Here is a 27,295-nt window from a genome sequence, read left to right as displayed (position 1 = left end):
ATTTAATTTTAATTTTAGAAGGAAGAAAGCCAACGTACTGTATTTATACACACCATACACCATATACACAAACAGCATATACACATCACAGATACACATACATAAACAATATATATATACTGAACAATGTTCAGTGTAATATGTATATAATGGTGCACATTCTTCAGTGTCAGGTCGGATGACGGGGCCCCTTGACACTGTCGGCCCCAAAGCGGCTGCTATGGCTGCTACCGCTGTAGCTAGGCCCCTGATGTTGCCTAGATTTATGAGTAAGTGTCCCTGGTTTATCATACTTGATTTTTATGGTAGATTTCCTTTAACACTTCATATGCCACATCTGACAAAAAGCTTCTAAGACAGGCTAAGAAAACTAGTGGTGCAAAGAAGCCTGTCTAATGATAAATCTCCCCCATTGTTTGTTTGTTTGGTTTTTTTTTTTAATGTAGTTGTTTGATTGACTTTTCTCCTTAGTGACTTTATGAACTTCAGGAGTGCGGGGATCTAACAATCCTAACTAATGGGGGACTGTGACTATACATATACAGTGTGTGTACAAATACAATTGGACGATTGTAGGGTCCACTTTTTAATACCTTTTTTGCCCTCCAGAATGATGATAACGTTCCAAGTCTGGAGCCTCCAATGAATTTCAGCTCCTTTAAAAATGTCATCCATGTGAATTTGCCAAAGGTAATAACCGTTATACATTGGGTTTAGATAACCACAATTTTTATTTCCTCTTTACTTTTGTGAATGTGAAACGCAACAGGATAGCGCAGTACAACGCTTACATCTGCGGACAGGGAATAATTACACTCGCACTTACATAGCACATTCCTCCTGTGGGATGTAAAGAGCTTTACGGTTGGAAAGCTGTTACATAAATGCCCATAAGAGAGCATACTTGTTGAGCACGGAGATGCATAGAAGTAGTGTCAGGACGTGTTTATTCAGAAAAGCAAGGTTTTAGACTGAGAGAATACTGAAATATAGAAGCATTTTAGCTTGGAAGGTTTTTGTACATTATCAAACACTAGCATAAAAATGGCACTTATTCTAGAAATGCTATGCCTGAAGTCTAGTCTGAGAAGTGGAGAAAAGAGATAAGAAAAATATATTTTTGACTATTTTAAAGAATGTTAAGGTTCTTTCATGTTTACCCTATTTTTGTCACTGGGAGCACCACTGATCACAAGAATGAGGTCCATTGTTTTTCCAAATTAAAAGGAACAGGAGGTTTCTGCTCTATTATTTATGTGTAGTACTGTCTCTGATGAAGAATGAATGTGGACAGCACAGGAAAAACATTGTGTCCTCAATTCTGATGTAATCTATAGAATAAACATATGAAAATCGTAGTTGGATGAAGAAGGATGTAATACTGCAAAACCTTTTAATCACCTGTGTCTATATATAGGACCAAGGAGGCCTTGGCATTGCCATAAGTGAAGAGGAGACTGTGAATGGGGTAGTTATTAAAAGTCTAACAGATTATGGTGCAGCAGCCAAGGTGAGATAGTTTTCTTGGTAATATATTTCGAACCCGCATTTTCTAAATTGTTTTAACAATTGATTTTTTTTTTTCTAACAGGATGGGCAAATTAAAGTGGGTGACCGTATCTTAGCAGTTGATGATGAACCAGTGGTGGGCGATCCTATTGAGAAGGTAGGTTGTAATAATATAATTTCTACACTGCTAGAATTGTTTGGCAAAAAAAATTGCCCTACAGAAGATCCCAAATACATTTGCCATTACTTTTCAGGACCCTTCAGTGTATTTTCCAAAAGAAAGCAAATTGAGAAATGTACTGTTTAACCCTTTCCCGACATTTGATGTACTAATACTGCATGGCGGGCCGTGCGCTCCCGCAAAATGCAGTAATAGTACGTCAAGCTTCTGGCGCCGGCTCAGGGTGTCCGCTATTATATTATAGCAGCGTGTCAGGGGCATTTAGCTTGAATCGGACCAACCCAGAACCCCCCCCCCTCGCGGGGGGGGCTGGCTGGCTATGTACTGCTGGGGGGGGGGGGGGGGTCTGTGACCAATGCATTTCCCACCCTCGGCTTATACTGAGTTATTCCCAGTTTTTGGTGGTAAAATTAGGGGTCTCGGCTTATACTCGGGTCGGCTTATACTCGAGTATATACGGTAATTAAATAAAGTTAAAGTCCCCTAAACACAAACATTTCCTATAATAATAATAATACTTTATTATCCCAAACGGGAACTTAAAGTGTCACATCCGCAATACACTAATTCAAAAGAGATATAACATATTCAAAACTCACATAAAAAAAACCACATAAACCATAAAACAGAAAGAGAATACACATAAATATACCTTACACAGATTTACAATAAATAGTTTAAATGGATTAATAAAAGTAGTTAATAGTACCCCCCAATTACAATTCTTGAAGTCGTACAGCACGAACCTTACATATTCTACCCCTGCTCGCTGTATTTGACAGCTCGAGAGCAGCCGGTATAAATGTCTTCTTAAATCTCTCCGACATGCATCGCATAAGAATAAAACGGGAACTAAAAACACTAATCTGTGCCTATACACATCTAATAAAGTTAAAAAATCACCAAAATACCCCACATATTTGGTATCGCTGCGTCGTAAAAACAAAACGCGAAAAACTCGCCAAAAATGTAAATTTTCATAAAATCCCTTCACAAAAATGTTCCAAAAAAAGTTATGTGCACCAAAATGGTACCAATTGAAAGGACAACTTAACATGTAAAAAATAAGCCTTAAACCAGCTCTGTTAAAAAAAAAAATGTTAGTTATATCTCCGAAAAGATGGCGATGCAAAAACAAATGAGATTTTTTTTACATTCCTTTTTTTCCTGTAAAATTGTAAAATATTGAAAAACTATATGAATGAGGTATCACCGTAATCGTAGTGATCTATAGAATAAAAATATTATAGTATTTTTAGTGTACGGTGTACGACCCCCAAAATATAAGAAAAAAAAAAGAAGCCCAAAATTGACTATTTTCTTTTCCTCCATACATGAAAGAGTTAATAAAATCTCATCAAAAAGCTACAGACCCACTAAAATGAAGTATTTGTAAAGTGCATCTCATGTCGCAAAAAATAAGCCCTTATATGTCTAAATTGCCAAAAAAATAAAGATTGTATAGCCAATATAATGTGACAATGCATAATCTGCTCTGAACGGCGCAGCTCCCCCCCCTCAATGTCCTGGCGTGTGCCCATACAGCAGGTTACCACCACATATGGGGTATTATTATACACGGGAGAGATTGGGTATCAAATTTTGTGGAACGTTTTGGTATTTTATCCACTGAGAATTTGTACATTTTATGAAAAACACATTAATTTAGCCAAAAAAAATATAATTTCTATAATGGAGTAATTATGGGGTTTACTTTTATTTAGGCCTCTCAAAGTGACTTCAAACCTGAGCAGGTCCCTCAATAGCAGGATTTTGCTTTTTTTTATGAAAATGTGAAAAATTGCACCTAACGTTCAAAGCCCCATAACATCTTACAAAAATGATAGTATGTATAAAAAACCACGGAGGCATAAAGTAGACATTCATGAATGTTAGTTATTACGTTTTTTGATGTTATGACTCGTATGGAAGTGTGGAAAAAGTAGAACATTTTGAATTTCGAAAATTGAGAATTTTTCCAAATTTTCACCAAATATCTGATTTTCTCATAAATAAATGCAAAACAATTTCAAAATCACTTGGATATGTTAGTGCCTTATTAGTATAATGGGGAATGAAACTATCCTAAAATATGCTAACTATGCTCTTAACTCTCAAATCAATCTGGGCAGTAGAAGACAGGCTGGCTCTACCTATTTGGTGATAGAGAGCTGAATATTGATATTATATCATATTCCGTAGCCCTTTACAAATCATAGGGGACATATACAAATAAAAAACGACATTACAAACAATGATATGGAACAATAGGATTGAGGGCCCTGCTTGCAGGAGATCAGTCTATGAGTGGTAGCTTAAAATATTGATATTTATTAGTACAATGGTGACAGATAAAGCAAGATTTCCAACTATTGATCAGTGTCTACCAAAGGATTCAAAGAGTTTGAATTGAAGACTAACAGGGAAGACTAACAATTTATTTTAAACTGGAACATCACACTGCAAATAAATTTAGGCTGTTATTTTACTTTCCCAATGTTAAAATATTAATGTTTTCAGTGATTGTTGCAAGTATCCGCGCACGCGCTTTATACATGATGTTACTGTTGATGTATTATAAAGATGATGCATTCGCCTATTGTCAACACAAGTGCAACGTTCAATAATTTTTTTTTTAATCATAACATTTTAATATTTTAATATATATATTTTTTTCTTCCCCTAGGTTGTTAGTCTCCTGAAGAAATCTAAAGCCACTGTGAAATTGACAATAAGTTCAGATGAAAAAGATACTCTGCAAAACCATGTTACAACACTGTCTACATTTTCCTCTGGTTCTGCGGAAAAGAGGAGCAGCCAGCAAGGTCTACCGCATATCAGTCTCCCAGAACCAGAACCTGTCCATAGTAAGAGGCACTGTTATGTTTCATTTACTGGTCTCTGGTATGCTCTCTGCTTAATATTCTATTTATAAAATGGTGAGAGCCAAAAAAAGGCAGTATGAGCACCACAAAAAAGTGGATACCCCGTAGTAAATGTCCCTCATTGTATCAGTGGAACAGGAACTCTTCACCAGAGCACTGAACCCTCTGCATGCAAAAGGCCCTTTACATCATTCATAAATTAGGACCTTTGTAGCATACTAGAATGCAAATGATTTTTGCCAAGTTCATTGCATCTTTTATGCTTTTATGTAGATGGAAAAAGTCCATTTGTTGCGCACCATTTAGGAATGTTGTAGGGTAAAGGAAGCCAGAATGTTATCTTTGCGAATGCCCCCCATGTCCAAGTGACTTTCACACATCAGCATTTAGTGTAAAGCCTACAAAAGGCAAATTATCTAAAAAATTTATTTTTGCTGGTTATCTGCAGGTTCTAGTCGATCATCTACTCCAGCTACGTTTCCTTCCGATCCAACCACTTGCCCCATTATACCTGGATGTGAAACAACAATTGAAATATCTAAAGGGAGAACAGGTTTGGGACTTAGCATTGTCGGAGGTGCAGACACTTTGCTGGTAAGTTCATCTATACTTCTTTATTGAGCACCATACCTGTCCCTTTATTGTGTCTAAGCTGCACTAGTGCACAGCCATGTTCATTCAATAGGGTCATTACTTTTACTTGATATCAATTTTTAATCATTTATCAAATTATTTCAACCGTGTTTTAGCTTTTTAAGAATGAATGCATTTTCTTTTATAAAGTGTGGTGAATGGAAAGCTTTGGTTATAGTATTTAAGAAAATTGACAGTTTGCGTCATCAGGGGTGTACTTTTTTAGGGTGCATTCACATGCGGTATGCCCACCATGCGGACAAATATCACCGTGTGGGCACGTGGGGGCATACCACCATATGCTGGAGTGGAGAAGGAGGTGACCCCTCCATAAAAAAACGCTGCGCACAGCCGGGAGAAGATAGAGAATTCTCTATCTTTTCCTAGTGTGCGGCATGGAATATGTGTGGCGCCATACCGCTGCCAGGCGGCCATTGCTGTCTGTGGTACATGCGGCCGCAAATTTCTCCCCCCCAGAAAGCCGTACACAAGACACAACCACAAACAAATCCTATGGTGGCCTCTCTGTCTTTTTTGTTTGTAAGGTCCAGTTCAATAGAAATCTAAAATTTCCATTGATTTTTAATGGTCTTTTATACCACTTTTATTATTTGAATGGAAAATTGGATGGAGATGTAGTTCTATTTTCTTAGTCTCAGGAATCTATTGCAATATACGGCGTTTAACACCTGCTGAGTAATCCAATAATTTATTGCACTTGATTGCAGTATTAACTAATGATATGGAAGACATTTCAAACTATTAAGTGTTTAACCCCCTTAAGTACTTATACTAATTACTGTTATTTATGTTATGTAGGGAGCCATTATAATTCATGAAGTTTATGAAGAAGGCGCAGCTTCCAAAGATGGCAGATTGTGGGCCGGCGACCAAATTTTAGAGGTAAGAGCTGCAGGAATAAGAACATATAATATTTATATTTCTTGTCAATTTTTAACTACTCTATTACTGCTGAAATATAGGTCAATGGGATTGATCTTAGAAGTGCCACACATGATGAAGCCATAAACGTATTAAGACAAACGCCACAAAAAGTCCGTCTTACTGTATACCGGGATGAAGCACAGTACAAGGAGGAAGATATGTATGATATTATAATTGTGGAGCTTCAGAAGAAACCAGGGAAAGGTTTAGGCTTGAGCATTGTAGGGAAGAGGTAAGGAATACAATGTTGGTAAAATAATTATATGTATATTGTTTTACTGTACTCTACATGAGCTGTTAGAAAGTATGGAAAGCTACCCATGTGGACCCCCAGTTATGTGTGCCAGTGGCATTGCAACTGTAAGTTAAAGGGGAATTCCCATAAACAAACTTTATCCCCTATCAACAGAATTAGTTTAATTGATCAGCAGAATGTGGAATTTCTCTTCATCTGTAGACTTTCAAAAACACAACTCACTAGAGGAGAAAGAAGGAGCAGAAAATTGGGACATATAATCTTATTTTTTAAAAAAGTATATTGCAAAATATGTTTACCTGCTCTTGTGGACTCAGTAAGCTCTGTTACAGAATGGAGCATTACTTACATTTAGCCAGTTAGAACATCACTGTTCCCATACATTTTTCATAAGATGGTTTCTGTTGTTTTCTGTATATTGTAAAATGTATGTTTTACTATTATACTCTTCCACTCCCTAGAAATGATACTGGAGTATTTGTCTCAGACATTGTGAAAGGAGGTATAACAGAGACAGATGGAAGGCTGATGCAGGGCGATCAGATCTTAACAGTGAATGGAGAGGATGTGAGGAATGCTACGCAGGAAGCTGTGGCAGCTCTCTTAAAGGTACTATTCCATATTGTTGGGATCATAGTCAATTCAAGAGCTTATCATTTATTGAGGAAGGATGAAAGCGACATGCAGTGAATCCAGAATTGTTTTTTATGAACTGCAATATGGATTGTTCTTGTGATAGCAGCCTTAGGGCTCCCTTCATACCCAGGAGCTGGTTTCTTAAAAATAGATTAGAATAGACTACTATGAAAGTGTGTGGTTTGCAAATACAAAAAAAGAGTACTTATATTTTTTTCATATATCTATGGTGAATGAAGAAAATCTCTTGTGTAAATAATCCATTGAAAATAATCGAGACAACACCCCAAAATCATGAAGGGCACAAGTATAAAATCCATCTGAATAAGCTTTTAAGGTTTTTTAGACTGAAATTCTTTATTTCCTGATAATTTTTTAATTACCTGTATAACGGCAACACCCCTTTTAGCCAGACTCTGCTGTGATATATTTTCAATTCCCTCTCAGACTTTGGATACTGCATCACCCTTTTGGTAGGACACTTTAAGCAACCCCAATAATTACCATCTTCTATCCCCCCCCATTAGTAAAGAGTGGCAGGTCATATTGCTGCTCCATTTAGATACCCCATGACCATAATCCAATTGGAAATTAACCCTTGCATAAAAATATTATGGTGGGGATGAAAAAAAGTGAAACTAAATATGCTGTAGTGTGTTCTTATGTCCCAGCTCCCACATGCAGCCAAAACTCTGCTTTGCTGTGAAGATCAGTAACATCATGTTCCTAAAGGGGTTCCTCATTTTCATCAATGTTGGCAGCTTAGAGTGGACAGGGGACAGTCTGCATGCAGTGGGAACAATATGTAGACACACGCTAAACATAAATGTGATCGGTGTAAACTGTTTTCTAATCCTAATAACGGCCAATAGATTTCCTTTCTACATGAGAATATTACTGTAAAACTCCACTCTACACAGCTAGCATACAATAGAAAATAGCTTTTTATGTCAACTGAGAGGTTTGTGATCCCTGTAAACAATAATCAACAAGAAAGCTGGCTATCAGTTACTGGTCTGTCTGCACTTAATTATTTTGGCACCTTTTGTCTTTGCCCCCTAAAGTGTGCCATCAACTACAATTTCTCTCCATTAGGTCCTATTGTGAAATCATGAAACTAGGGGAGGAGGCTTATTAAACCAAAAATGACTTCAATAGAATGGCTGTAATCATATACTCAATGACTCAGGAGATCCATAACTGGATAATAATAGCAAGTTACATCTGAGGACTCCAGATGGCAGAACATAAAATAAAGAGCAGCAATAACTATAATCTCGAAAGGCCCTGTTTAATAGTCCTATTGATTCCCCATGTGGTTATTTTAAGAGGCAGCAGCCATTGCTGAACCAGAACCTGATCTTGGTATATTCTGTAATTTAACACTAGTTCAACGACCATTTTGTTATTAATTACATTAATATGGGGATTAATATGCCGTCCCCTTGTATCTGCATGTTCCCTGTGTATTTGTCTGGCTCATAGGGTGGATGCAGAATGGGAATATAACAGGGAGCACACACCGAATGTGAAGTCATTGGTACTTGCTGCACCTGGTACATGTTCATTTATACAAGGGGACTCTGCTTCTGGATTGTTGATAGACCTTGAGTAACTAAATTGTGACTGTAAATGCCCATAGGGAAACATAATTATGGAACCCTTGCATTTTATGTACAAAATATTTAATATTTAATTTAGTTCCTTGAGTCCTGAAAATTATTTTTAAGGATGCTACTTACCCTGTTTATTAAAATTTACATTTTGCCTCTATCTGGACTTTGAGTTGACAAGAACAATACATTGTTTATTATATATTTCAGTATTACTAGATCCCCATTTGTATGTTTTTTATTTCTTATTTCTTACTATTTTTCCAAATACCTTGGGGATGATTGCTTCTACATTATACTTGTTGTGAAAAGACCTGCCTCCTTATCATACCCACCCAGTGTTATAAGGTCCTCAAAGAGGCACCCAGAATGTCCCATGGTTAAGATGGGGCTCATATGTAACATAGTACTGCTGTTTATTCTTCATGAATCTTTCTGAATACAGGCGGTCCCCTACTTAAGAACACTCGACTTACATACGACCCATAGTTACAAACGGCCCTCTGGATATTGGTAATTTATTGTACTTCAGTCCTAGGCTACAATGATCAGCTGTAACAGTTATCAAATGTGTCTGTAATGAAGCTTTAGTGTTAATATTAATTCTTATGACAACCCAACATTTTTAAAATCCAATTGTCACAGAGACCAAAAAAGTTCTGGCTGGAGTTACAATGATAAAATATACAGTTCCGACTTACATACAAACTCAACTTAAGAACAAACCTACAGACCCTATCTTGTATGTAACCCGGGGACTGCCTGTACATTGACACCTGGCCATTACACTTTCCCTATCAAATGGATATGCTCGTTCACAGTTCAAGAAATGTACGATTATATTGAGAACATCCCATTGTTCAAAAAATGCCAAGACAGATTAACATAGACCTGTCAAAATGCAAAATTGTTATTCATGAAGAAGGAGGAATGTTCATTTATTATTCTGGCTTTGGCCGAAATGATTTCAATTGTTACTGAGAAATGGGGACATGAAGTGGTACAGTGTCTGAAACTAACCCTTTGTTAAAAATGGAATATATCATGGATATGTATGGATATTATTTTACATTCGGACATATTTGTTTAAGTGTTCCTTAGGTACTGTTAAACTAGAGGTTGGAAGAATTAAAACTGGGCCGTTTCACTCTGAAAGAAGGACTTCACAGGGCAGTCAGGTGAGCATTACTAAAACCGAGATTTTATTTTAATATCAGGTATACCTTTGGAAACTACACTTTATGTGCTCAGTAGAATCCTTTTGTTCTTTGGTTAGTGGTTGTAGCACAGTAATGACCTTTACTAATTGAAAGTGTAAAAAAAAAAAATCTGAAGAATACCACCTGTATCAATATTTTATACAGTAGAAGAAAATCTGGAGTGTTAGGTGCCAGTGCAAGTGATACATCCTGGAATATACTAGACTGGCTGAATGTAGTCTTGATCCAATCTGCTGCTTAATAAAATCAATGTGTACAAGGCTCCTGGACTAGATGGTTTACACCCCAGAGTTCTTAAAGAACTCAATTCTGTTATCGCTTTGCCACTGTCTAAAATCTTCAGAGATTCCCTAATGAATGTGATGCAAATATATAAAAAAGGGCTCTAGAACTTTTCCAGGCAATTACAGGCCTGTGAGCTTACCTTCAATTGTGGGGAAAATGTTGGAAGGGTTACTAAGAATACATACAGGAGTATGTGACATCAAATAGTATAATAAGGGGTTTAATAAGGATAGAAGTTGTCAGACTAACCTGATTTGCTTCTATGCAGAGGTGAGCAGTTGCCTGGACAGAGGGGCTGCTATGGATATTTTGTCTTGTTTGTGAGCTCAGAATGACGCCCCCTGCAGTGACCTTTCATGGGTCTTTGCATGTATTTACTATGAGGCTGTGCAGGTCAGGGATGTGCAGTATAGCTCAATGTACAAGCAGATGTATCCTACCGTAATGAGATAATAATCTTTATATAGCGCCATCAAATTCTGTAGCGTTTTACAGATTCTGGGGAACATATACAGATAAAATAAGCCCCTGTCCCGAATGGGGCTCACAATCTAATCAACCAACCAGTATGTGTGGGAGTGTGAGAGGACCCGGAGGAAACCCACGCAAACACAGAGAGAACATACAAACTCTTTGCAGATGTTGACCCTGGGACTTGAACCCAGGTCTCCAACGCTGCAGGGCTGTAATGCTAACCACTAAGCCACTGTGCTGGCCTTTTAATAGTGATATGAAACTGTATTGTGAACTGTTCTGTTAAGACAGATATTCCTATGGTCCTGAAAGTTCTAGTAAGCTGTGAATCATTTACCAAGGAAAGGTAGGATATTTCTGTTGGCAATAAGCCCCCCCCCCCCCCCCCCCCCTGTTTAACATCTACACTACTCTGACTATTCTCTATAAATGAGAGAAGTTCAATTTTCATGTCATATACTAATGGATGTCCCTGGTTACATCAGTTTGGAGAAAATAATATATAATGTAAATCCTCTATTTTATATTAGCAGGAAGAACAGACAGTGCCTAGGGGTTAATGGTTGCTGAGTTGTATGGGTCACTGTATGTAGCACTATTCTGTGTAGTACAGGAACCTCAGTAGAGTAAAATGTAACTGCAAACAGTAGTGAAACTAATGTGACAAGATTTATCAGAAGGTATAACATGCAAGGCTTTTTGTCACATGCAGGAAACTGCCATGAAGTGGCAATCCACTGGACCATTTCCTCTACACTATGCTCTGCCCAGTAGGGGTAAAAACAGAGGATCAAGTGTAGGAATCAAAGCAGTCATTGGACTAATCCTTTGCTGCAGATCAGGAAAAAATGCCTATTCCCTATACTTTTTTATATGTTAACTGTTAGGTTAGTAAGCCTCTTCTTGTGACAACATTCTTTTTAATGTTTGTATTGTAGGTCAGTGATGGCAGCAGTAATCTTACATCCTTCAACTTTCCACCATCTGGTTCTTTGGCTGCTGAGTCATCTGAAAATACCTCCAAAAAGAATGAAGGTAAGCCCTGCCATTAGCAGTAATTGTGAATAATAATTACTACAGTAATTGCTAGTCGTATTAAATGTTGTCTGCCTCTAGAATCAGTGAAAAATATTGGTGTCATCTGTGGCATTTGTATTTACTTATGGTAAAACAAAACTTTAAAGAAAATCCACCATCAAAATCAAGCATGATAACCAGGGACACTTCCTCATAGATCCAGGCATTGTGACTGTGGTAAGCTTCTTATATTTGTTATAAATGGTCTACCTACTTCTAAACTATTTTTTAATTATGCGAATGAGCCTGACAGGCTCTGGTTGGTGTTTACAGAGGCTCTCAGTGATGTCTTATCTCTCGTTGTTACAATGAGCAGAACATGTCTCCCCATCCACCTGCTCTCTCCCCCTGCCTGTGTAATCTAGCAGCAGCAGAAAGTGCAGAGGGAGGGGAGACCCGCTCTGCTCTGTGACACCCAGGATAGCCCTTCAGGCTCAATAGCATCATTTTAAAAGTTTATTTTAGAAGGAAGGAGGCCATGGATAACCCTGGTTTATCATGCTGGATTTGATGGTAGAATTTCTATTAAAAATTGTTTCCCCTGCTGCATCAGATTTAGGAGGCCGGATTGCGAGAGACAGGTCTACCAAAGTCTTTATACGAGGCTGCAATAGCTTTAATTGAAAAATAGAATAGTGATCCATTGGATAGGGAATTGTATAGACCCATCTCTTTGTTGACTGATGACCACGGAGAGCTTTACTCTTTCTGCATCTGTCTCTTAATGCCACAAAGGCGTTCAACAGAATACCAATACAAGCAACAGGGGCATGGATACAATGTCCCCCCACTAAACCTATTTGATTGCTCCTAAACGTAAATCACACCAAATAAAGGGAAACAATGAATATATTACACAATTAGAATATATTAAACATAAAATAACTCTTTTATTGTATCAATTTAAAACAAATCCATTGAAAAGACAACATGCACAGAAAAAGTCCACCAATAGTCAAATAACTTAATATACTATACTTAATAAATCACAGTAACCTGTATAGAGGTTTTGAAGGTCTAGTCCTCAAAACAAGTCAAGGGATTTGCTTACATGCAAGTATTGCACATTACCCAAGGGAATAAAACAGGACAACGGACAAATACAAAATATATGTAAAAATGTACAGGCATAAATGTACAAACATATTTTGCCTCACTTCGTTATTGTACTATAATTCAGTCCTTATTGTGCTATAACCTGATGGTGCTGATATTTATTTATTGGCTTTGAAATCCTGTGTATTCCTGTATGTTTTACTTATGAATGTTAAATTGACTTGTCTAAAGCATTGTAAAGCTGCACAAGCAAGAATATATTTAGTGCAAATTGTCTTAAACGAGAAATGAACTGACCGTTTCTTCCAGGACAAGTGAGTGGCAGCACCTCTACATGGAGGTCACCTTGTCTTACCAACTTTTAGCATCCTGGCTCTGATACAGATACAGTATAACCCATTGTTCACTTTACACCAACCCCACGTTTATGTTCTTCCTCTGCAGCTCCTGACATCCAAGGACTAAGAACAGTTGATATTATAAAGGTATTTTTCATCAGATCTGCTTACTGTATGGTGGTAGTGTGATAATAAAGTTGTAAGTTAAGAAGATTTGTCACTTTTGCAGGGCCCTACAGATTCACTAGGCATCAGCATTGCAGGCGGTGTGGGCAGCCCCCTGGGAGACGTACCTATTTTTATAGCTATGATGCATGCAAATGGTGTTGTGGCTCAAACACAGAAACTAAGGGTAAGTATATTTTCCGCAGCTGGTTTCTTACTTAGTGATCATCTGGATAACATCATGTGCATCCCCAATGCTGAGCAGATTGCCCAATTTTGCATAGAAAATTGGCCTTTCAAAGGGATGATCTGCTCATATGGGGGCTGCTTCCATAGAGTGCGATATTGAGGAAAATATTGGTCTTTTAGGGAGGGTGGTCTTCTCAAGGGGTTTGTCTTCTATAGCGGTTTAACTGTATTTCTTTGAAGCATTTAAATGCTTTGGAGAGTAACATATCATGTGCACAATAATTGTGAAACCCTATAAACATCCGAACAATGTATAAAATAAGAAACGCCATATACTTCCTGAATGTAAGGGGTCGGTATGCCTATTACAATGATAACATATTCAGGGTAGTGTAGACTACATGGATAATAATTCAATGTGATGGAGTTAGAAATTCATAGGGGGACATGAATCGCTCAAATTGCATTTTTTTTTTGTGCGACTGTTTGCAGTTTGAGACTTTTTAGGTGCAGAATCAAGCAACGCACCTAAGTTAGCTGCCTCGGGTATTTAATGCAGTTTTCTGTACAGGCGGTCCCCTACTTAAGGACACCCGACTTACAGACAACCCATAGTTACAGACGGACCCCTCTGCCCCATGTGACCTCTGGTGAAGCTCTCTGGATGCTTTACTATAGGCCCAGACTGCAATGATCAGCTGTAAGATGTCTGTAATGAAGCTTTATTGATAATTCTTGGTCCAATTACACCAAAAATTTAGAAACTCCAATTGTCACTGGGGCAAAAGAAAAAAAATTGTCTAAAACTTCCATTATAAAATATACAGTTCTGACTTACATACAAATTCAACTTAAGAACAAACCTCCAGACCCTATCTTGTATGTAACCCGGGGACTGCCTGTATTTATCTTTATAGCCCCAGATGTTTGTTCAACTTTTGCTACTTTTGGGCTCTGAAAATGTCCCATTCTGGTACCTAATATGTCGCAAAACAGAGCATGCTAGATCCAGACTTGCTTCCACACTATTTGGGACTAAAAAGTCACAAAAGTGAGACTAAAAAGGCAACTCATCACATGTATCACAAAGGGGAAAAACTTAAGATACATTGCAGTGATTAAGTAGAACTTGAAGACAACACATGTACCGCAGAATTTAAAGGATCAACCAGGGACACTTACTCCTAGATACAGGCACTGTGACTGGTAATCTTCTTATATCTGTCATTAAATGCTTCCTTCCTTCTAAAATTAACTTTTAAAATGATGTTAATGAGAGGAGGTTCCCAGAGCACCTGCAGATAATTCACAGGCTACTCCCCCTTTCTCTGCCTGAAGTAATCTCACTGCAGCAGGGGAAGTTGCAGCACAAGCTGGGGGGTGGGAAAGTGTTCCTCACACACTGTAACAGCCTGTAAATCTGCGAAGCACCCTTTCAGGCTCATTAGCATAATTTTTCATGTCGATTTTAGAACGAACTAGGCCATGGATAACAAATATACACTAATCACTATTCCTGGATCAATTAGTAAGTGTTCCTGGTTTATTGTGCTTGATTATTTTTTTTATTGTAGATTTCCGTTAAGAATTCATTGTATTTTGAGAATTATTGGCCACAAACCCTAATACAAGGAAGCAGTAGTCCATTGGATAATTCTAGGGTTTGGTGGAGGCATGGAATAATGTATTGAAGATTAAAAAAAGACATGTAATATGGGGAAGTTTTAGGACATTGAAGTATATAAAGTACTTGCTGTAGCTCCTGGCTGTGCACTGGATAGTAAATAACTGCTCTTAGCTACAATGAAATAGGATGGGTTAACAAAAATATTTTAGATGCATCAATCTCTCTGACTGTCTCTCTCTCTTACACTCTCTCTCTGGTTTTATCCGACCGTCTCTGCCTCTGATGGTCCCTGTCCCCCCTCTGCCAGTGATGGTCCCTGCCCCCCCTCTGCCAGTGATGGTCCCTGTCCCCCCCTCTGCCAGTGATGGTCCCTGTCCCCCCCTCTGCCAGTGATGGTCCCTGTCCCCCCCTCTGCCAGTGATGGTCCCTTTCCCCCCCTCTGCCAGTGATGGTCCCTGTCCCCCCCTCTGCCAGTGATGGTCCCTGTCCCCCCCTCTGCCAGTGATGGTCCCTGTCCCCCCCTCTGCCAGTGATGGTCCCTGTCCCCCCCTCTGCCAGTGATGGTCCCTGTCCCCCCCTCTGCCAGTGATGGTCCCTGTCCCCCCCTCTGCCAGTGATGGTCCCTGTCCCCCCCTCTGCCAGTGATGGTCCCTGTCCCCCCTCTGCCAGTGATGGTCCCTGTCCCCCCCCTCTGCCAGTGATGGTCCCTGTCCCCCCCCTCTGCCAGTGATGGTCCCTGTCCCCCCCCCTCTGCCAGTGATGGTCCCTGTCCCCCCCCCCTCTGCCAGTGATGGTCCCTGTCCCCCCCCCCCTCTGCCAGTGATGGTCCCTGTCCCCCCCCCCTCTGCCAGTGATGGTCCCTGTCCCCCCCCTCTGCCAGTGATGGTCCCTGTCCCCCCCCTCTGCCAGTGATGGTCCCTGTCCCCCCCCTCTGCCAGTGATGGTCCCTGTCCCCCCCCTCTGCCAGTGATGGTCCCTGTCCCCCCCCTCTGCCAGTGATGGTCCCTGTCCCCCCCCCCTCTGCCAGTGATGGTCCCTGTCCCCCCCCCCTCTGCCAGTGATGGTCCCTGTCCCCCCCCCCTCTGCCAGTGATGGTCCCTGTCCCCCCCCCCTCTGCCAGTGATGGTCCCTGTCCCCCCCCCCTCTGCCAGTGATGGTCCCTGTCCCCCCCCCCTCTGCCAGTGATGGTCCCTGTCCCCCCCCCCTCTGCCAGTGATGGTCCCTGTCCCCCCCCTCTGCCAGTGATGGTCCCTGTCCCCCCCCTCTGCCAGTGATGAAATTTACCAGAATTGTCTGACAACAGAACTGCTCCAGTTGCTCATGGCAGCCAATCAGATTGCAAGTTTAATTTTCTCACAGCTGTTTATAAAATTACAGCAAATCTCGGACATTTCTGACAAATCTGCCCCTATCTCTGTATCTGTATCCATCTTACCTCACACATAAGCGTCTTCTACTCATTGCCTATAGTGACCAATCAGAGCTTGTATTAATGACCTGTAGCAGAATAGCAACCAGTCACGGCTCCGCTTCCAACTGCCACAGCAGTAGCAGACAATGGCTCCCTTATATGGTGGTTAATAAGTTCATTTTGGAAAACGATGGGTGAAAATTGCGGCCAAGGACAGAAGGACTACAGAAAACAATATATTCAGAATAAAAAATGCTAGCGTTTATTTTTACATGAATTTACCACCATTGTTTGGCAATCTATGTTTTGACCACCAGATGGCAGCATGAACACAGATTTTCCCTGTTTGTTATTCCCTATCCCAGCTTTACAGAAGACTTTGTACCATCATAAATGGATGAATTGTTTCCTGTTTTCTTTGAAGCTTTGACATTTAAAAGCTTGGGGACGCTCTACCAGCCATTAAACTTGATATCTTGTGTTCTTCTTTGTAATTTTTGACACCTGTTTAGAAACATTATTAGGAATTCTTTGAGAACAATATATAGAAAGCAATATATTCTCCATATGTGGGAAAAACGATACCTGGGAAAATAATATGGGTAGATTTGTCAAAAGTGTCCAAAGCTGAATGAGACATTTTTTTTTACTTTGTAATCTAACTTTGCAGCTCCCATTCACAATAATGTAATGCAGTATATTGTTTGAGCCACCAGACTTTACAGTGCTCCATCAACATAGGAGATCTGAAAAGAGATTAAAAATGTCTATATAAAAAAATTATAAACATGTTAGAAATCCCTATAGCACAAAACTTAAACACAAATACAGGAAAAGGGACCTGGTTTTTAAAGGGGTTACAGGGTTTTCCATGTTGTACTGAAAAATCCCATGGGGGCCTGGGATGGGAAAAAGAAAAAATACATGTTACCTATCTTGCTTCTGTTTTCACACCATGTTGCTCCACTCTTCCTTTAACATTTCCAGTTGGCATACAATCCTGCTGACAATCACCGCGACTTTCATGTCTTACCTTTTGTGTCAGTTTTGAAGTATAATGGAATATTTTCATGGCAAGAAAATTACCCACTCATAACAAAGAACGGCCATGGCAGAAAGGTGAGGCTAAGGCCTGTTGCCAACGAGGAGTCCAAGAACCACACTCCATGGAGGGATTTCCTGGACCAAACCTCAGACCACTGGACCGACCTAAAATGCAGAGTTCAGTCCACTGATATGAGTTTTGGTGTATTTCAATGGGATGCGGGATACATGTTTTCTTTACAGAGTTTAGTGTAAAATAAACGCATAAAAAAAAAAATAAACGTAAACACTCATTCTAATTACATAATGGGTCAGCCTGGCCAACAACATCACCTTCTATTGGTTGTTTCTGTCATATCTGCAAAAGCTGTGTGAATCTATTTGTGATTAGGAGACAGATTATAACTATAATATTGTCCAAGGCCAATTTTGTTGTAAGAATAAAATATATTTTCTCACTATGGTGACCCAGGATTGAGTGACACTTGTTTTGTTCCTCTTTGGTAACCTTCTTTCTTTCTCCATACACAAAGGTTGGTGACAGAATTGTTAGTATTAGTGGAACACCGACTGAAGGAATGACTCATGCCCAGGCTGTCAGCCTCCTGAAGAATGCCACTGGTACAATCGAGCTGCAGGTAACACTGATCAGCATTGTTCAGTACTATTCATGCAGGTCAAGTTAATCCAAGGCCAGCTTTCTTATATATTAACAATGGTGCTACATAAAACTTCCCTTTTCAAATATTTGGTAAGACTAAGCAGATTTTACAAACTCAATCAACATATTTGTAAGGTTAAAAGTGCACATTTATTTTTTGACAACACCCTAAGTGATCATTTACATTTTAGTAGTGTCATAAAGGAGGGAAGGGGGTTCCAATTTCCAAGTCCTTGGTGTACTTTGGTGTTGACAGTGTTAGCATCCTAGCTTGTGTTCCCCAAACCGGTACTGAAGGGGCAGGTTGCTAGCAATTGATCTTCATAGATGTTAAATGTATTTATTTGTAGAGAGAGAGGCTTTTGTTCACCAGTGAACAGAGATTGTAGCTCTGAATTGAAGTACCCCCTTTAACAAAGCAAATGGACATGGGGGGGGGGGGTTATCAACTTGTCCCACCCATACCAGCTGTGTCCATTTATTAGTGCCCACTCTATGTCTTTGTATAGAAGGGTTTATATACATTTGGATTTGTTTAGTGATGATTGGTGGATAAGTCAAGGTTTCTTTCTTGTAGAGCTATTCTAATCTCCAAAATGTGTAATCTTCTCTGACCCGGACACCAGTACCTAGCTCCAGAATGAAGGTCTCCCCAATATGACTGTTGCCAAAGCATAGAGGATGGTGAGGTGGCTACACATGTGCCTCCTTTCATCCACTTTAGGTAGTATTTTTAGTGCTTATTTCAAGGTAAAAATAGTTAACTGTGCATCAGTCTTCACAGTGTCCCTTTAAGTCCTAATCGTTTATAATATAACATGTGTGGGTAAGTGGTATAAACTTACATCAGTATGTCAAGGTGAAGCATGATGATATGGAGGCCCTGGTGACAGCTGATTAGTCAAATCGATGTGGCCTCAAAACATTGTGAATAACTTATCATGAGGGACTTCAACAACCCTGATATAGACTGGGGGCAAAAACTTGCAGGTCCTACAAAGTCAGTAAATTTTTTGTTAACAACAAACGACAATTTCCTATTGCAACTAGTAGAAGACCCAACAAGAGGGGGTGCACTTCTGGACCTCATCTTAACCAGCAGGTGGGATATTAAAATTACACATGGAGGGTCACCTGGGTAATTGACCACAATATCATTAATTTTACATTATTGTATATATGGTTAGTAGAGGGGAAACTAACAGTCTAAACTTCAGGAGGGCAAATCAAATTTTCAGCAGCTAATGGTGGGATTTAATAGCATAAACAGGGAAAATGTTCTCAAAACCAAAATCGCTAAAAAAATATTGTAAAAAGGTACTTTGAAAAACACGTACTGTATGGGAAGACTTAAAAAATACTAGGAAAAAAAAACTATGCGGTTTACTAGTACAGTGAGGAGAGAAATAGACAAGAAAGATGTTTAAGATGCTAAAACAAGAGTCTCTTGATAAGGACCTAGTTTTGCCTTTATCACTCATCAGACCACACATGGAATATTGTGTACAGTTTTAGGCACAAGTATATAAAAAGTACATTGAAGAACTAGAACTGGTGAAGTGAACGGCCAGACTGGGATACAATGATGGATTACAAAACTTTGGGTTATTCACTTTAGAGAAAAGACAGCTGAGGGGAGACCTCAATACAATGTACAAATTCCTGAACAGGCAGTACAGGGATCTCTCCAAAGATCTTATACCTAGCCCTCTGGCCAGGACAAGGGGGCATCCTCTACGCCTAGAGGAGAGGCGATTCTACCATCAACATAGACAAAGGTTCTTTACTGTAAGAGCAGTGAGACTATGGAAAACTCTGCCACATGAAGTTGTTATGCAGGAGACTTCGCATACATTGGAGAGGCCTGGAGGTCTTTCTGTTGAACAAAAATAACAGGTTACGGGGAAAAAAATATAGGCTTATAGGACCTGCTTCTTTTTCCAGCCTCATCTACTATGATAAGCTTTAGCCACTAGTTGGACTGGTCAACCAAAGTACTAGTGGCTTCTTCCAAAGGTCCATCATATGAGAATCGTATTATGAATGGACTTGGGATCTTGGGTTTGTATCTCTTGAGTTAATTCTTAACCAGTGTTTTGTCTAATGGAGTAGACACAATTTTTTGCACACATTCTTTTAATGGCCAAAACTTACTTTTTCAGTCTTAAGGTGTTTTTTTTTCCCAGAGAAATATCAGATTCTTTTTTTTTTTTAAGTAAAAATTCTAAACATAAAGTGCCAAAAATAATAAAACAAATATATGACTTTTTACATTTTGCCTATTTTTGTCCCAGCATTTTAATAATGTTTAAGACACTATGCCAAAAATTTTCATATATAGCAAGTTTGTTTTTTGATAATTGGGTGTCATATGAGGTTACGTTAGTGACTGACAGGGCAAAATCAGCAATTGTCTAAAATTTGGCACACTTCCATAGATTTGCTAGAGCATTTTCTCAGTTAAAGGCAAAATAATAAAGCAATACTTCTAATAAAAAGGACGATAGAAGCATGTTATCCCTAGAAAATATGTTAACGTCTGTTTTACATCTCAGGTTGTGGCTGGTGGAGATGTGAGCGTGGTCACTGGTCATCAACAGGAGCATGTGGGCACAGCAGTCAGCTTTTCTGGGCTTGCTTCAAGCAGTATTTTGCAAGATGACTTGGGGTAGGTACCATTTCACTGTTGCAGTTATACATAACACATGGTTACTAAGCCACTAAACAAGCATATGAAATTAACATGCATGTTACAGATATTACTGTGTTTGTTGGTTTCTTATGTGTAAAAGTTTATTGAAGAACAGTACATTTGCCCTCTTTCTCCCTGAAATATACAATATTACCCAGTATTCGTAATATACCGGTGCTACTTTGTAAAAAGGACAACATTTTTCACTGAGAAACTTTATAGAGAACTACTTCATGAACTTATGAGTTGCAGAGGATCACATTTTTTTACTTTTTAAATAGCACTTCAATTTTGCAATCGCATCAATGTAATTACTTTATTAGGTGAAGAAGTAGAATGTTTACACTGTAACAGAAACAGGACTTAGTTACTTGACATTGTATTTTGATGTGTTAGTTATGGTTGTATCTGAGGCAACCTCCTGTCTACATGGCCCAGAGTGTTTATGATCTTTTCCATCCCCACATAAAGCAGCACGTTATTAGACCATAGTTGATACTAGGTTTTCATGAAGCTACAACAGGAATATAACCTGTAGACACTTGAAAATCTTACACTTGATTTCCTCTTTAACAACCTGGCATAAGAGTAACTGTCCACAAGTACACAATGCTACATGACATACCTTAAAAGAAATCTACCATGCATGCATGATAAACCAAGAACACTTATTTCTAGATCCGAGCAATGTGACTGTGGTAATATTCTTATATTTATAATACGTAATAAATGGCCCCCTTTCTTCTGAAATCAGAGACCCTCTGTGCTGTAGCATCATAGGCTGTTAGACTGTCCCCTCCTCTTCTCCAGTAGCACTTCACCCCTCCCTCTCCCTAATCTGACTGCAGCAGAGCAAGTTTAAAGGAAACCTACCACCACAAATCTACCTATAAAGGTAGATCGGGTGGTAGGTGAATCAATGGGACGTGAGGATAGCCCTTTTAAGGGCTAATCCTCACGTCCCCGCACTGTTTAGTAAACTTTTATAACCATAATATGTTAATTTACTTATGCGGCTACTGGGGCGTGGAGTAGCCGCATCTGAGATTACACGAGGCGGCTACTCCACGCCCCGGTAGCCACTTTACCCCTCCTACTCACCATGTTCGGCGCGCAGCTGCTCGTAGCTGCGCGCCCTCGTCCGCCGATCCTGCCGTCTGCGCATGCGCAGAACAGCAGGCCCGCGCCTGCGCAGCCCCGGCTTCGGAGCAGTGACCGCGCAGGCGCGGGCCTGCTGTTCTGCGCATGCGCAGACGGCAGGATCGGCGGACGAGGGCGCGCAGCTACGAGCAGCTGCGCGCCGAACATGGTGAGTAGGAGGGGGTAAAGTGGCTACCGGGGCGTGGAGTAGCCGCCTCGTGTAATCTCAGATGCGGCTACTCCACGCCCCAGTAGCCGCATAAGTAAATTAACATATTAGGGTAATAAAAGTTTACTAAACAGTGCGGGGACGTGAGGATTAGCCCTTAAAAGGGCTATCCTCACGTCCCATTGATTCACCTACCACCCGATCTACCTTTATAGGTAGATTTGTGGTGGTAGGTGCCCTTTAAGTATACATTGGGTAGGATGGGAGTGGTCCTGCACACTTGTATTTTACAAGTAGGGAGGGCCAAAGATAAATCCATACTGGATGTATGAGTAAGTGTCCCAGGTTTATCATCATGCATTGATCCAGTATTCGTAATATACCGCTGCTGCTTTGTAAAAAGGACAACATTTATCACTGAAAATGGGCCCGTGAGCCCTCTTCATTCTCCCGCAACCGACCCGTGACGTGCTATTACATCACAGGTTGTTAAAGGGTTATACAGAACAACCTGAGACCAACCCCAGAGCAGGTGTAGTTATACGGAGACCTTATTACATACAGCTGGAGTATATTTATCATCATCACTTATTTAGGACAACATTGGATCATTCAGAGATCCTCACTGAACTTCTGGAGTGAGTTTGCTACACTGAAAGTAAAGGGGACAAAATAATATTGCATGTCCTACTTTTCAGTTTATTAACTCAGATGTATTAACAAGGCAAAACTTGTAAGACAAATCTGACCATCAAAAAAGAAAGTAAAGGAAAAAAAACCCAGTGAGACTACAGGTTCCTTAGATCACATAGCTGTAAATGAATTCTATGAATTCTGTTGAAGAGGCATTCACCTTCTGTATGAAGTATGGATGATGCATTGAACCATTCTAATTCTAGCATGTGTTTTCACATTAGACCTCCTCAGTACAAGACAATCATTCTTGAGAGAGGGCCAGATGGACTTGGGTTCAGTATCGTTGGGGGTTACGGGAGTCCACATGGTGATCTCCCCATCTATGTGAAAACTGTTTTCAGCAAGGTAAGTAGAAAACAGATCTGGAAGGTTTTGTTTGCATTATTGCCATAGTCTCCCTACTTATTCTCTCTGGTGCTTGAGAAGAAATTGCTCTAAGCTGATCAATGGGTTAATTTCAAATTGTAAAAGGTGGGGTGTATTAAGTGGGGAGAGGGACCACCACATAGTAGCATTGGCAGAGTTTTAGAAGACTTTTCTCATAGTTTTCTTGTATATATTTTTATATACTGGCCACAGAATGGTTAATGAATGACATCTTTACTATCCCTTGCAGGGAGCAGCATCTGAGGATGGTCGCTTGAACAGAGGGGACCAGATCATTGCTGTGAATGGACAAAGTCTGGAAGGTGTCACTCACGAGGAAGCAGTTGGTATTCTGAAGAGGACAAAAGGGACGGTTACTCTCACTGTGTTGTCCTGACCTCATGACTCCTGCCAACACCTTTCCCCTGTGAAAGTACATAAAGCAGTAGGGCTCATACTGTAGGTCAGCTGTGTGTCTGGGGAATGTTTACCTAGCTGCTGTCACCGATTTACATTGTAGAGACGAAGGAGTATGTTACAGCTTATTCAGCTGACATGTGTGCGCCTCTCATGAATGATTCCTGCAGTCCCAATAGCTTTTTCTTTAGCCACAAAGGAAGTATTTTCATAGTGTAGATCTCCTATACTGAGCACTAATGTGTAAAGAACAAGGTCATAAAACGGCTCTTTAGAAAAACAAACATTTTATATGTTACTTCTATTTTTATCATTGCTGTGTTTCTACTACGCTTACATGTCTTTGCTGCTATACAGCCTAAGAACAAATGAATGTTTTGTGTTTTTGTGTGTCTGTACACTGGACAAATTGAGGTTTATTTTACCCTAGTTTAAATTTACAATATAATGTAAATGATTTTACATAGTTATACGTTGCACATGTATGAATTATTATGGTATAACATTTTATTCTATTTAAAGAAAAAAATATTTTCTGTTGGACTAAATGGTTTACAATTAGCATTTTAGAATTCCAATTTCTCCAGCACAGATTCACTTCTCCAATATTGCTGATATTTCCTCTATACCAGTATCCTGCTGTGCAGATGTTGGTTATATAGATGGTTGGCAGTATTTAGCAGGGAGCTAAAACTAAGAGCTTCACTTTGGTAATGGACTCTTTCATATGCATTATGTTTTGTGCATTTCATGATTTACAGGAGTGATTCCCAAATTTACTGCTGTTGGAGAACCACAAGACGTGTTTCCAGGTTACAGGTTTTACAACATGAAAAAATGATGCAATCATCACAAATATATATATACACACAAATATATATGAAATACAAATAACCATATTCCAGCTCTTTTTATCGCCTGATCTTGTTCTACTGACTTAAAGGGAAGTTTTCGTGTGGTGTGAAATGTCACTTGTACATTTGCTCATTTTGGACCTGGATATTTGGTTGGTATTATTTTGTGATTGAAACCTATGTATTTCAGGCTGCTACTATATATCTTTTATAGCACGCTTCTCACAGATAGGACAGTGTGCTCGATGTCATGAGGTCGCTTTTACGTTCAAATCAGTACATAGAATTTAATGAATTATAACCTTGTTTTACTTGCCTTAATTTTTTTTGTGGCAATTGTGAAGGTTATAGGGCCCCTACAGTCATTAATGTGTTGAAATGTATTACACATTCTGAAAAGATTTACAGAACTGTGTTTCAACAAAACAAAAAGCCTCTCAGTATTAAGATGAAGTCTTCACCTACACAGAATGGAGTTATGCGGCAGACAACACTTGTATCTGTTCTGCCTGGCTATATCATTTGTTCAAAGAGTCAGATTTCTCTGGAGAACAATCCCCATCTTTGTTTGTACTGTACATTAGGGAATGTCAAGGATTTAAACATATCTTATCGGAAACGCCCAACACTAACCTTCATTCCCTGAATGTCTCAGCCTGTGGGCTCTGCAAAACAGGTTTTCCTTTTCTTTGAGATTATGAAATAATGCATACTATCTTGTAGCATAGCCTGAAACTTATATAGACACTTTAGGTGTGCCTTTTATGTGTTTTAATGTTGGTGTGTAAGAGAATCTATATTTAAAGACAAAAACAATAAAACACAGCCCTCCAACTATTTAAAGCCCAGTATTAAAGCTCAAGCTATATAAAAGGAAACGCTTAAATTCTCTAATTTTCGACCTTATAATATTATATTTAGTATTATTAATATATCTTCATAAAGGTTAGTGCCCCATTTCCCTGACATAAATACAAGTTCTCCTGCACAGATGTAAAAGTATAAAATGTCTGCCGTGGGCTTCTAAGCTCCCTCCAGTGGTGGCTCCTGGTAGTCAGTATTACAAGATTGAAAATGTATACTATTCATGTATAGTTTGTTGGCACAGAAAGAAGCTATATGCAAGTGGAGTAGCTGACGTAAACAGTGTTATTTATAGGTATGTACCCCATTTTTAAAAGGCTATTTTTTTTCTTTGAATCAAATGGCCAAATGTTTTCTCTTTTTTAAAAGATTATTGTAATGGTACAGTAATTTAGCTTTATTTCTGGTACAGTGGTATTTTACTTCCTACTGATGGATAGGTCAGGTTTAGAAGGCATAGATGTTAATGCTATCATGCATATTGTGTTTGAATGGGCCTATAGAAACGAACCAGAATGTGTGTTCGCTGTACAAAATACAACTAACACACGTCCCCTATTCCCTCATCGTGTGCACGTAGCCTTACTTGCATAGCTCCATATCGGAGGGAGATTTGTATTTTACATGTTACAAGAGGCTTTGTGCCTAAAGAATGAAGTGCTTACGTTTATTATTCACTCATTTCTTGTATATGAAAGTTTTAGAAACCAGTCACATAGTATCTAAATATAGACAGACTCAAAGAATGTTCACAGAACTTTTCCGAGATTCTCAGGATAGAGCTAAATTGTTTAAGGACCGGATATTCCATCAGAGATGTAGAGTCAGTTGAGGGGTTGAAAAATGAGAACATGTAGCATTCACTTATTAAAATGTAACTTAGTTGTATTCTTTCCTTAAAACTGAGCTTTGTGGCCAGTTCTCAGCTAGCACATTTGTGCAAGTTAACAATGGTGAAAGCAGCAAAATGGCCTACTTTGCAAGCAAAGGTGATATTTTAACTATTGTATGATATAGTTGGTGTTTTTTATCATTTTAGAAAATAATTTCTTTCATCAACTATTCACTATGAAGTGATGACAAAAGCAAATGTTTAATATACCACTTCCAGAGTGCATGAGATATTTAAAGGATACCCCAGCATCAACCAGCCTTCCATTGTAGCTGTTCAGATTAGCAGCCTCCAAACAGTAGACATGAGTGGTTGACTTTGCAGAATCAGCCAGTAAGAGGGGAAACTGCAGCTGGAAAAGTAGTTCTTTTTTCCATAGGGGTCAGTTGGGAAACCAGCAGGGATTAACATCTCTCGAGAGGAGATTTTCCATTTGACATTATAATTCCAGTGTAACTTGTTTCTAACATTGTTTTATTACCTCGCATATATCTGTCTTGTTTATTCTGTATGACATTAAACATTCTTTAGTTTTCACTTTGTAGAGATGAACCATAATTGTACAGCTATTTTCTTACTACTGTCAAAGCAAATGTGTAAAGACCACTGTGTGCTTTATTTAGACAACAATAAAGATATACTTCAACCTGTTGTTTTTATATTATTATTGTTTTTATAAGTTCACACAAAAAGATCCTTCTCATTTGGGGATCTAAAATAAATATGGGCTTTTGTCATGTGGAATATTTTAACTGATCAACATGGAGGCCAAGGTTTGCACGAAGATCGCCCCCCTAGGGTTCTTCGTAGAACAGGGTTTATCACCAGTGGAACAGGAATGTCTGTTTTGGCGGATGAATCTACCATTGATTGAAAATGCAATTAGTAGTGAGCCTTTTAGGGGGGGGGGGGATATAAAATCTTGGTTCAACCCCCAAATCACACAAGGAGGCCTAATAGATCTTTTCAGGAAACCGGTCATTAGATGTTAAAGCCCTTA

The 27,295-nt window shown here is 39.2% G+C and overlaps 1 protein-coding gene across 10 annotated transcripts in view; it reads left to right on the top strand.

Annotated features, from left to right (window-relative positions):
- Nucleotides 1-26,946, top strand: part of MPDZ (multiple PDZ domain crumbs cell polarity complex component) — a 91,113-nt gene extending 64,167 nt beyond the window's left edge. For all 10 annotated transcript variants that reach the window (XM_072152746.1, XM_072152756.1, XM_072152707.1 and 7 more), the window contains 16 exons: nt 610-690; nt 1,418-1,510; nt 1,592-1,666; nt 4,377-4,557; nt 5,024-5,169; nt 6,028-6,111; nt 6,192-6,385; nt 6,871-7,018; nt 9,750-9,836; nt 11,576-11,672; nt 13,215-13,255; nt 13,338-13,460; nt 18,078-18,182; nt 20,761-20,873; nt 23,124-23,247; nt 23,519-26,946. In XM_072152746.1, the coding sequence (XP_072008847.1) occupies nt 610-690; nt 1,418-1,510; nt 1,592-1,666; nt 4,377-4,557; nt 5,024-5,169; nt 6,028-6,111; nt 6,192-6,385; nt 6,871-7,018; nt 9,750-9,836; nt 11,576-11,672; nt 13,215-13,255; nt 13,338-13,460; nt 18,078-18,182; nt 20,761-20,873; nt 23,124-23,247; nt 23,519-23,665 (1,839 nt within the window). In that variant the 3' untranslated portion in view covers nt 23,666-26,946. The remainder of the gene's footprint in view (nt 1-609; nt 691-1,417; nt 1,511-1,591; nt 1,667-4,376; nt 4,558-5,023; nt 5,170-6,027; nt 6,112-6,191; nt 6,386-6,870; nt 7,019-9,749; nt 9,837-11,575; nt 11,673-13,214; nt 13,256-13,337; nt 13,461-18,077; nt 18,183-20,760; nt 20,874-23,123; nt 23,248-23,518) is intronic.
- Nucleotides 26,947-27,295: the final 349 nt, after the last annotated feature.

This window comes from Engystomops pustulosus, chromosome 1 (assembly GCF_040894005.1).
Source record: "Engystomops pustulosus chromosome 1, aEngPut4.maternal, whole genome shotgun sequence".
Lineage (NCBI taxonomy): Eukaryota > Metazoa > Chordata > Amphibia > Anura > Leptodactylidae > Engystomops > Engystomops pustulosus.
This window is presented reverse-complemented; position numbering and strand designations above follow the sequence as displayed.